The sequence below is a fragment of the Oncorhynchus mykiss genome, chromosome 1, assembly GCF_057628025.1.
Source record: "Oncorhynchus mykiss isolate SJ-2025 chromosome 1, ASM5762802v1, whole genome shotgun sequence".
In the NCBI taxonomy this organism is placed as follows: Eukaryota; Metazoa; Chordata; class Actinopteri; order Salmoniformes; family Salmonidae; genus Oncorhynchus; species Oncorhynchus mykiss.
The window spans coordinates 30,060,970-30,073,124 of record NC_143022.1 but is presented as its reverse complement, the minus strand read 5'-3'; the positions used below and the strand labels follow the sequence as shown (position 1 = coordinate 30,073,124).

Genomic DNA, 12,155 nt, shown 5'->3' with positions numbered 1-12,155 from the left:
TCCCTGAAATATGGGGCCTGAGAGAACATTGCAGTGACATTATGTGTAGTGAGCCAAAATGGAATTGGGATCTTTAGGATGATTTAGCAGTTGGTGTTTGAGAGATGGAGGGGGGGGGGGGGGGGCTGCAAAAAGGGATGGAAGATGTGCCTGGAAAAGAGAAAAGAGGGAAAAGAAAGGAGGAAACAAAAACAATCTCTGACATCTGACCCAAAATGGAACAAAGTGTGCAATGTATGATTAACACAATGTAGCTTACTCCCAGAGACATCATGATATCATGCAATAAACTATGAGATTGCCCAAACAGCTCTGCAATAGTTACACGTCTGCAAGTGGCTAAATTAAATACTGTGATGTAGCACTATCGCTCATAGCAATGCCAATGTTGCCTTCTCTGTTATAACACAGCACTGTTCCAGACATGTGGTTTTTAATCTAACCTTTGTGTGGTGGTCAAATAAGTGGTGTTGGAGGACATGTAAAAGGCATTTGGGTGAAAGAGAAATGGGGGAGGCTTGGGCAAGTTGCTGTGGGGGGTGCAGGGCTGTTGGCCGAGTTAGGGGTAGCCAGGTGGAAAGCATGGCCAGCTGTAGAAAAATGCTTACTGAAATTCTCAATGATCATGGATTTATCGGTGGTGACAGTGTTTCCTAGCCTCAGTACAGTGGGCAGCTGGGAGGAGGTGCTCTTATTCTCCATGGACTTTACAGTGTCCCAGAACTTTTTGGAGTTTGTGCTACAGGATGCAAATTTCTGTTTGAAAAAGCTAGCCTTCGCTTTCCTAACTGCCTGTGTATATTGGTTCCTAACTTCCCTGAAAAGTTGCATAACGCGGGGGCTATTCGATGCTAATGCAGTACGCCACAGGATGTTTTTGTGCTGGTCAAGGGCAGTCAGGTTTGGAGTGAACCAAGGGCTATATCTGTTCCTGGTTCTACATTTTTTGAATGGGGCATGCTTATTTAAAATGGTGAGGAAAGCACTTTTAAAGAATAACCAGGCATCCTCTACTGTCGGAATGAGGTCATTATCCTTCCAGGATACCCGGGCCGGGTCGATTAGAAAGGCTTGCTCGCTGAAGTGTTTTAGGGAGCGTTTGACAGTGATGAGGGGTGGTCATTTGACCGCAGACCCATTACGGACGCAGGCAATGAGTCAGTGATCGCTGAGATCCTGGTTGAAGACAGCAGAGGTGTATTTGGGGGGCAGGTTGGTTAGGATGATATCTATGAGGGTGCCGGTGTTTAAGGATTTGGGGTTGTACCTGGTAGGTTCATTGATCATTTGTGTGAGATTGAGGGCATCAAGCTTAGATTATACTCTGTATGACACATAATGTTGTTCTTAACCATTTTAAAAAAGTGTTATTTTCTTGGTCTTCATAGATAGAAGCATCTTTGGAGATATTTCTTTATTTCTGGTGGCAGGCTGCTAGGCTCACTGTGTTAATATTTCATCTCAGCTCCACTTCTACAGTGTGTTGGCAGAACTGTTGAATTATGTAATGGATTGGGGATGGGAAATTCCTTTTCATTCACCACATTTTGGAGCATGTTTAGTGTATATGTTGATATGTCCATATCTACAGTTGAAGTCGGAAGTTTACATACACTAAGGCTGGAGTCATTAAAACTCATTTTTCAACCACTCCACAAATTTCTTGTTAACAAACTATAGTTTTGGCAAGTCGGTTAGGAAATTTACTTAGTGCATGACACAAGTAATCTTTCCAAAATGTAGACCTCAATTTCCAAATGCCTGAAGGTACCACGTTCATCTGTACAAACAATAGTACCAAGTATAAACACCATGGGACCACGCAGCTGCCATACTGCTCAGGAAGGAGATGTGTTCTGTCTCCTAGAGATGAACGTACTTTGATTCGAAAAGTGCAAATCAATCCCAGAACAACAGCAAATGACCTTGTGAAGATGCTGGAGGAAACATGTACAAAAGTATCTATATCCACAGTAAAACGAGTCCAATATCGACATAATCTGAAAGGCAGTTCACCAAGGAAGAAGCCAGTGCTCCAAAACTGGCATAAAAAAGCCAGACTATGGTTTGCAACTGCACATGGGGACAAAGATCGCACTTTTTGGAGAAATGCCCTCTGGTTTGAATAAATAAAAATAGATATTTTTGGCTATAATGACCATCATTATGTTAGGAGGAAAAAGGGGGAGGCTTGCAAGCCGAAGAACACCATTCCAATCGTGAAGCAAGGGGGTGGCAGCATCATGTTGTGGGGGTGCTTTGCTCCAGGAGGGACTGGTGTACTTCACAAAATAGATGGCATCATGAGGGTGGAAAATTATGTGGAAATGTTGAAGCAACATCTCAAGAAATTGGTCAGGAAGTTAAAGCTTGGTCACAAATGGGTCTTCCAAATGGACAATGACCCGAAGCATACTTCTGAAGTTGTGGCAAAATGCCTTAAGGACAACAAAGTCAAGGTATTGGAGTTGCCTTCATAAATCTTTGACCTCAATCCTATAGAACATTTGTGGGCAGAACTGAAAAAGCGGGTGCGAGCAAGGAGGCCTTCAAACCTCACTCAGTTACACTAGCTCTGTCAGGAGGAATGGGCCAAAATTTGACCCAAGTTAAACAATTTAAAGGCAATGCTACCAAATACTAATTGAGTGTATGTAAACTTCCGACCCACTGTGAATGTGATGAAAGAAATAAAAGCTGAAATAAATTATTCTCTCTACTATTATTCTGACATTTCACATTTTTAAAATAAAGTGGTGATCCTAACTGACCTAAGACAGGGAATTTTTACTGGGATTAAATGTCAGGAATTGTGAAAAACTGAGTTTAAATGTAGGTGACTAAGGTGTATGTAAACTTCCGACTTCAACTGTATGTTTTCAGTGCTGTGACCCAGTTCTTTCAAAATACTGATAGGGATGGGGAGGAGGGATGTTGCGTGGGGGCGTATCCCCCTTGTCTTTTTCTCTCATTTCATCAGATTCCTTCTTTGTATTGATCAACATTATTGATGATAATCATCTCACTTGCCCTTTTATTTTTCCCCAATTGGTAGTTACAGTCTTGTCTCATCACTGCAACTCCCGTACGGACTTGGGAGAGGCGAAGCTCGAGAGCCGTGTGTCCCCCGAAACACAACCCAACCGAGCCGCACTGCTTCTTGACACAATGCCCACTTAACCCGTAAGCCAGCTGCACCAATGTGCCGGAGGAAATAGCGTACACCTGGCAACCGTGTCAGCGTGCACTGTGATTGCCCGCCACAGGAGTCACTAGTACGCAATGGGACAAGACATCCCTGCCGGCCAAACCCTCCCCTAACCCGGACGACGCTGGGCCAATTGTGCACCGCCCCATGGGTCTCCCGGTCGTGGCCGGTCTTCGACAGAGCCTGGACTCGAACCCAGAATCTCTAGTGGTACAGCGCCACTCGGGAGGCCCACTTGCCCTTTTAAAACAAAGCATAACATAAATGTACTGCTCTATGAAACACATTAAAAGACTGTTCTCTTCCCATATTGCTCATGAGTCAATATGAACATAAACAAGAGGTAATAAACCATTCCATTCAAAGGATTTTCACTACCTGTAATCTCACACTAACATTGCTCCTGCACAAACACCCTCACGCAAGCACACACACACATACACAACCTCCTACTCAAGGTGCTCAGTATTGTTTTGCCTATACTGCATGTGACTCTCACAATAACAGTACACAATTTTATAAGTGTAATTTGCTGGTTTTAAACCGTATATTATGTGAAAGTACATTCGATTTTAGGACAACTGAAATTAAAGTAAAGAAGTTAATCTCCTACATACAGTACATTACTACTCCTCAACTGTGAAAAACATCTGACAACAACAGTCTCCTTTTTATGATTACGAAAATAACTGGTCCCCAATATACACTGACTATACAAAACATTAAGGACACCTGCTCTTTCCATGACATAGAATGACCAGGTGAATCCAGGTGAAAGCTACGATCCCTTATTGATGTCACTTGTTAACTCCACTTCAATCAGTGTAGATGAAGGGGGAGAGACAAGTTAAAGAAGGGATTTTAAGCCTTGAGACAACTGAGACATGGATTGTGTATGTGTTCCATTCAGAAGTTGAATGGGCAAGACAAAAGATTTATGTGCCTTCGAACGGGGTATGGTAGTAGGTGACAGGCGCACCGGTTTGTGTCAAGAACTGTAAGGCTGATTGTTTTTTCACGCTCAACAATTTCCCATGTGTATAAAGAATGATCCACCACCCAAAGGACATCCAGCCAACTAGACACAACTGTGGAAAGCATTGGAGTAAACATGGGCCAGCATCCCTGTAGAACGCTTTAAACACCTTGTAGAATCCATGCCCCGACTCAATATTAGGAAGGTGTTCCTAATGTTTGGTATATTCAGTGTATGTTAGAGTTTAAAAAAAAAGTTTTACTTCTCATCACTCTGAGAAATTTGATTATTCTTATAACCATGATGAGTTTTGGCGATCTCTCCATCAAGGAGCAGTCGGATTCTAGAAAGGTAGAATAATAAGTCTAACAAGGAAGAAATATACACTGTTAATCATTACTAATGAGCAACAACACAATGATTGTTGGTCCACGTGATATACAGACCATTGATTTGTCTTTCAGTGCTTGATCCCATGATCACATTGACCATGAGATTAATTTGTGCTTAATAATTGTGCAATACATTAATGTACATGAAGGCTACATATCTTACACTTCAGTGTGATGCATTTTCAGTTTTGTTTTAATTCAAAGGAATATATTATTTTCAAGTATTACATTACTTTATAGCCATATGGACAACCCCTTTTTGAAGAGGTGAGTTTGGTTAGTATGCCTCTTTACAGTGCTTCAGTTTAGAGATTACACAATGAAGACAAACCCTAGCCTATAAGATGTCAAATCAAACTGAAGTAGCAATACTAGCATTAGCCTCTGTGCTTAGAAATGTAAACAAATAAGACATCATTTAAAGCTATCTAGCCTTTCCTTCAAATTACGTATATCATATGATTGCAATGATCTGTCTGCTAGCTATTTCTATAGAATATATGCATCTGTGCTTTCTGTATAACATCACCTTACAGTAGCTATGTTCCTGGGCAGTTAACACAGCCAGACTGGGGCTGATCTACATCTTAGCCAGCAGGTTACTGATCAGCCTCTGTAGGTCCTGAGTGCGCATTCTTGTGGTATCCAGTACCTCCTCATGGTTGGCCTTCTCCTGGCTGTCGTAGTCTGTGACCACCTTGTTGGTGATGAGAGACAGGCCAAAGACACGAAGACCACAGTGACGAGCCACCACCACCTCAGGGACTGTACTCATACCTACAGAGCACAGAGAGGGTGAAAAAGAAGACAAGCACTAGAGTTCTGTAGAAGAAATGGACATCTATTGAAAGATTTCAGGGCATTGATAAAGCCCAATGAACCATACTAACCCACAGCATCTGCGCCTAGTTTCTGGAGAGCTCTGCACTCTGCGATGGTCTCAAAGTTGGGACCTGCCAGCATGCAGTACACGCCTTGCTGGATGAAGGAGGAACAGCCCTGCTCCTCAGCAGTCTCTTTGGCCAGTATAGAAAGGTCTTTGTCATAGGCGTCCGACATGCAGGGAAAACGGACTCCAAACCTGAAGAGATACATAAAGTCCTGTGTCATATCAGAGACCCTCAATGTCAGGTAAAGGATAAAGTACAATCCAAGAAGTCCACAAGTATAATACCCATGTGCTTTACTGTAATATAATGCCAGTAATCAGGCTTCTCAGACAGCAGGAACGTGCAACATGACCCTTCCTTCCAAAGATCAAGAGACTGCTATTCTAACCAGGAGTGATGGAAGGCTCACCTTTCATCGTTGTGACCACACAGTGGGTTTTGGCCTGCAAAGCCTGGCATGTTGATGTGATCCTTGATCAGCATGATGTCACCGACTTTAAAGTTGGGGTTCAGCCCCCCAGCAGCATTAGTGACAATCAGGGTCTCCACCCCGAGCAGGAAGAACACTCGCACCGGGTATGTCACCTAGAGAGAAAGAAGAACTAGAGATAAGAGATCACATGCTCAGTACTAACATTTTTTAATAGCAAGCCTGCACTGTTTTCATTTAGTGTGTTCCCTCAGGCTACTACTCCACTATCACATATTTACAATACAACATCCATGTGTAGGTGTGTGTAGAGTGTGTGTCTTATCATGTCAGAGTGCAGATTATATTGTGTCCAAAGCTTTACAATGAAAATTCAACTCACACTGTCAAAGGTTAACCCAAATTGCCTGGTATGCTACTTTTACAGAGGTTAAAAGCTAACTCAAGACACTAACTGTGTTATTCTAACATTATGGGACTTATGTTCTTCATAAAAGTACAAACTGGTGAAGTATCATTGAGTATCCTCACTACTCATTTGAAAGAATATAGTAGCTGCATTTAAAATTAAATATCATCCCATAAAACAGGTGTCAGGTTTACCATGGGATATACAAGCATTTCAATACACTTCCACAACATACATTAAACATGTAATAAGGATATGTCTCTGGTGGGTGGAGAGAGTGGAGCTCACTGTGGCAATGTTGTAGCCTTCGTAGAAGTGGAAGCGGCCCTGCATGCAGACACACTGCTTCCCCTGCAGCTCCCCAAAGACCAGCTGACTGGCATGTCCTTGTACTGCAGTGGTGCAACAAGAAAAAAAGGAGGAGTATTTTTATAGAATTACCGAATGTAAATATTTCAGTCAGGTCCCAAGGACAGGAAGCAGCAGCCAGCATTGGGTGAAGGTCTGGTTCTGGGTCACAGTGAAAGACTGGTGTTCTTACTTCAACTTTCAAAACATCCACCTAAACATTTCTTATCTAACATTAAATGATTAAATGCATAAGTTATCAATGATCATTATAACGTATATTGAGCTTTGGTCAAGTGTTCACTAAGCATAAGATAGTATGTAATGTCTACAGGATGATGTAATGATGCATGTACAAACTGAAGACAGCGTGATGCTGTACATTTTCCGGTGGGACAGTACAGGATAAGGATATTGTCTGACCTGTGCTGTTGGGGAAGCATGGGATGTCCTTGTAGGGAAACACAGTCTTGTTGTCCAGCAGGTCAGCCAGGCCGCCCAGGCCAGAGCCACAGATGATGGCTACTTTAGGCCTCTGCTCAGTTTGGGACAGCAACCAATCAGCTGTTTCCCTATAATCCTCATATGTGTAACTGAGGAAAGAAACATAGTAAGTGCATGCTATTCAGTGAAATATAATAATAATATATGCCATTCAGCAGAAGCTTCTATCCAAAGTGACTTACATTAATTTGTGCATATATTTTTACATATGGGTGGTCACAGGAATCGAACCCACAATCCTGACGTTAATTTAAATCATCAAAGATCATCTGTGTTTCAGTGGAGATAGGTTACTATATACCTTTCATCTGAACACAACCAATAGGAACTTTTCTTAGTTGATGAGCTCAACCTGTCAATTACAGAAGGGTGATCTTCAAAAGTATCTTAGCAACTTCTACAGCTGGTAACAACAGAATCACAGACACAACACACCCTGTAACCCCCTCTCTTGGTAGTGTGTGTGTGTGTGTGTGTGTGTGTGTGTGTGTGTGTGTGTGTGTGTGTGTGTGTGAGAGAGAGAGAGAGGGAGAGAGAGAGAGAGAGAGAGAGAGAGAGAGAGAGAGAGAGAGAGAGAAAGAGAGTTTATCTACTTGAATTAAATTGAATCGTGAGTTCAACAAAATGTAATTAACTTCTACACATTCAAACTCTAAAAGCACATCGACTTCATTTGAGACACATCACTGTTGTCGGCAAACTCATCGGGTGAATGATTGATTGCAAGTCCTGTAATTTAAAAGCAGGCTTACACAGCTTTTATAAGTTACCATAAACCCAATTAGATCACTTGACTAGAGGTCACTCTAACAAACATTAGTTGCAGAAGGCAGTTTTAGTTCTGCTAGTAAAAAAATAAATATCATCCTCATATTCGATGTTAGCAATAAACCTCCAGTCACCATAAACTTTTATATCGGCAGGCCATGTTTTATGGGTTGTATACGCGTCATAATAAAGCTGGATTTAAAACGGAAAATAGTGGCAATTCAACCTTCTGCTCGCTGTAGTAAAATGGTGGGAGCTACAAAGGCTCAGTGAGCAAGTGAAAAAAGCAGCAGGATTGGATGATTCAGTGGCAGCGCAGTGCGGAGCTGTCCGTGGTGCTGCTGCCTGCTGCGGGATCAGCGCATTCCATTCAGGACGGTCCACAGAGCCGCGCGACTGCACACTCCTACTGAACCAGGCGCACAATGAACACGCACAATGGCCACTCATTTTGTATTTATTGACAGACAACGGCGAGTCCCTTTCCTTTCAAATGAGCTGGCAGAAGCTAGGGCTACTTTCAATGCTTGAATTCATTTTGCATAGAGTTTGCATGAAAAGGAAGCATGTTTCTTTAAGTGCTGCCCACGCTAACGTGTATCTACGTATGAGGATGTAGGCAGCCTAGTTACTAACAATGATAGGGAGATAAAAAGCTTAAATATTGTTAACCTTATAAACAATATACATTTTCGATATGTAAATCAACTATTTGTATTGATATCTATCAAATAGAGCCACGATAATCTCTTGCCATATGTGAAAATATGCCTATTTCATGTAGCCTAATCCACCGACACATTGTTACCTACGATATGACGATTTTACTGACCTAAACTGGCATTTTGGCAGAACTTTCATGGGTTACTGTGAAAATTATTATAGGCTCTACTGTGTAGCCTATCAGGAGGACAACCGTTCACTTCGTTTTACTTCGATATACACCAATATGTTATCTTACCTGCATTTGTTTGAGGATGACTTGTTCATTACTGATGATGAGGTAAAGCTACAGTAGATTTGTTCGTCAGCCACAGCGTTTAGCGACAAACAGTACTCGTAGGACAAGGTCAGTGATGGGAGGGTGGCGTGACGGAGGAGGAGTCGTTGGACTTGCGGTTCCTTTGAAAGGTCTCGTTGTTCTAATCCAATTGTCTAACAGACTGGGGCGCTCACTGACCCGCGCAATAAACCTTGAGGACTGACACTGACAGCGGGCTAGCCGTTGACAACATAGGGAACTGAAAGGATCCTATGACTAAAGCAGAACAAATAATACATAACTCTACATTAAAGCTTAACCACAAAACAATGATTCACTGACAGTGAAGGTGCATGAAGGGGAACTTTTGTCTACCTGAAACCACGCTCTCACACTGGAAATACCCACGTTAATAGTTTGGTTAACACTCAGAGCAGAGACCTCAATTAGTCAACTATGAAATATAAATATAATAAAATATGCCCACTCTTTTGAATGTCTCCATGTGCTCTGACTCATGTGAAATGCAAAAAGTGTGGTTAGACGTCAGGTTTTGGCCTGGTTGTGTAGGACTACATCGAGAAATATTGCAGTTTGCAGGCTACTTCTAGGTCTTTCTCGGCCCTTTTGCTGAAGTCAATCCCCTACACTGTTGTAATGTTCTAACTCAACCTGACATATGATATCTTATCAATTCATGTGGCATAGGGAGTTAGGCCTGGACTCATACTGTAATTTTTTTGATTTTTTGATGCAGAATAGGCATGTGCATTTTGAGAGAAATCCCCTGGTATCAGGGTCTTCAGGACAAAATAGTCTGCTACTCTATTATTCATGATCTTTCACACGTTCTACTACCTGGTGCATACTCATGCACATGTCTACTGGGATAAAATAACTGTTAAAGAAACATTAAACATTTTTGATAGCAAACATTACAAATATGCTGGCACCACAATGTATAGAGTAATACCCCAAATGTAGCATACATATTGTCTAACAAGACTTCCAAACTGTTTCACATATAGTTTGAGTGCTCAGAAAGGAATGCATGCATAGCCTACTAATGAAGCCTAGTTAGATACATCTAACATTTGTCATCTTGATACCCAATTATAATTATTAACTTTGATCATATCTATTGAAATCAATTATTTACTTAATGGGTTTAACATAGGCGGCTAGATAGAAGACTGGTCACTCTAATAAGAGAGTATGGGTGGGTGGTTGGGTCGTCTCAGAGGTCCATTTGGATACATTGTTTCTGATGTTGCCTCCCCGAAACCCACCCTTTTATTCCCCCTTTGGACACGTGACCAACGATCAATGAGGACCACGTGACCATTGCCAAGGAATCAGCAGGCTCGTAGAGTCGGTGCCATGGTAACGGCTAAATGCGCTACAAACTGAAAGGAGAGAAACAGAGGGACAACTATTGGTGACTATTTTGTAAGTTTCAAAACAAATGCCAATGCCTGGTTACTAGGAATATAAAGAACCTAGAACTGAGTATAAAATGTTTGAACTGGCTTGATAATGTAGACACATTTACTGAAGTTTATAGCTAACGTTAGCTAGTTGCTAACGTTAGTTGGTTGCTAGTATAATGTTATTGTACTGTTTGCAGATTTGAACGCCAGACGAAATATTGACACATTTGGATGGATTCAATATACCTTCGTTACCAATAATAATAAATTACTCAGCCAAAGTAAAGACGATTCTAGCTACAGTGCTGAAGAACTGTTATCTCTGCGCACAGGCTGTAATTGATCCAAAACACGAAATAAATTACTTTTGAGCACTGTTTACCACCAGACTTGCCAAGTAACATAACTTCAGCAGGGAGGAAGAGAGAGGCCAAACTCCGCGGGAAATCTCTCATTCAAGCAGGTTTCGTTTTTTCGCCCACAATTAATTATTTTTTTGTATGGCGATTAATGATAGAGTGGTGAATTTGGTCAACAAAAAATGAATGGTTTATTTGCTAAGTTATTGAGGTTTATTTGATCGAATATAAGTTTCGTAATGCTTAAGTTGTTACGAGTGTACTGATAGTAGGATACGAGACATCCAGGTGTTGTGCCGAAAATCTCCCCCCTGCCTGAATTCTCCACCCTTCGCGTTCTTCATTGCTGCGAATTGCTTGCTTGCTAGTTGAGATTTCTGCTCTTCACTCCGTTGTCAGTTTAGCTTACATTTCACTGATCTAAGTAGCAGAAAGCATTTTTGGCTGCAGTTTTCGGTTTGGAGATTTGTTTCAAGTGTATGTGGCGGTTCTAGTTTATATGGCGCCCTGGGCGAACCCCCCTTCAGTGCCCGCATCCCGGGGCGCCCGTGTCCCGACCTGGCAACAGATGCCTCACAAGTCCTCAACTTGCAGCTTCAACCAGTCTCAACTCAACAGTGAAGAGGCGACTCCAGGATGCTGGCCTTCTAGGCAGAGTTGCAAAGATAAAGCCATATCTCAGACTGGCCAATAAAAATAAAAGATTAAGATGGGCAAAAGAACACAGACACTGGACAGAGGAACTCTGCCTAGAAGGCCATCATCTTCACTGTTGATGTTGAGACTGGTGTTTTGCGGGTACTATTTAATGAACCTGTCAGTTGAGGACTTGTGAGAGGTCTGTTTCTCAAACTAGACACTCTAATGTACTTGTCCTCTTGTTCAGTTGTGCACCGGGGCCTCCCACTCCTCTTTCTATTCTGGTTAAAGCCAGTTTGCGCTGTTCAGTGAAGGGAGTAGTACACAGTATTGTATGAAGAAAGGTCTTTGTTTCTGCCCATTTTGAGCCTGTAATTTAACCCACAAATGCCAATGCTCCAGATATTCAACTAGTCTAAGAACACAGCATTGTTTCAGAAAAAAGGTATTTGTTTCTGGCCATTTTGAGCCTGTAATCAAACTCACAAATATTGATGCTCCAGATACTCAACTAGTCTAAAGAAGGCCAGTTTTATTGCTGATTTAATCACCACAACAGTTTTCAGCTGTGCTAACATAATTGCAAAAGGGTTTTCTAATGATCAATTAGCCTTTTACATGATAAACTTGGATTATCTAACACAACGTGCCATTGGAACACAGTAGTGATGGTTGCTGATAATGGGCCTCTGTACTATGTAGATATTCTATTAAAAATCTTCAGTTTTTATCTACAATAGTCATTTACAACATTAACAATGTCTACACTGTATTTCTGATCAATTTTATGTTATTTTAATGGACAAAAAAATGGCTTTAA

At 41.6% G+C, this 12,155-nt stretch overlaps 2 protein-coding genes across 2 annotated transcripts in view; one reads left to right on the top strand and one right to left on the bottom strand.

Moving 5' to 3' along the window:
• Window positions 1-4,746: 4,746 nt before the first annotated feature.
• Window positions 4,747-9,249, bottom strand: pnp6 (purine nucleoside phosphorylase 6). The gene is made up of 6 exons (XM_021597929.2): window positions 8,887-9,249; window positions 7,077-7,246; window positions 6,594-6,697; window positions 5,876-6,051; window positions 5,467-5,657; window positions 4,747-5,353 (listed from the first exon to the last, which is right to left on the bottom strand). Exons 1-6 carry the CDS (start codon window positions 8,913-8,915, stop codon window positions 5,157-5,159), a joined length of 867 nt encoding a protein of 288 aa, XP_021453604.1. The 5' UTR covers window positions 8,916-9,249; the 3' UTR covers window positions 4,747-5,156.
• An 850-nt stretch (window positions 9,250-10,099) lies between these two features.
• Window positions 10,100-12,155, top strand: part of hydin (HYDIN axonemal central pair apparatus protein) — a 73,652-nt gene continuing 71,596 nt past the window's right edge. Inside the window, exon 1 of the mRNA XM_021597913.3 lies at window positions 10,100-10,356. The gene's annotated coding sequence lies outside the window, so the exon portion shown is untranslated. The remainder of the gene's footprint in view (window positions 10,357-12,155) is intronic.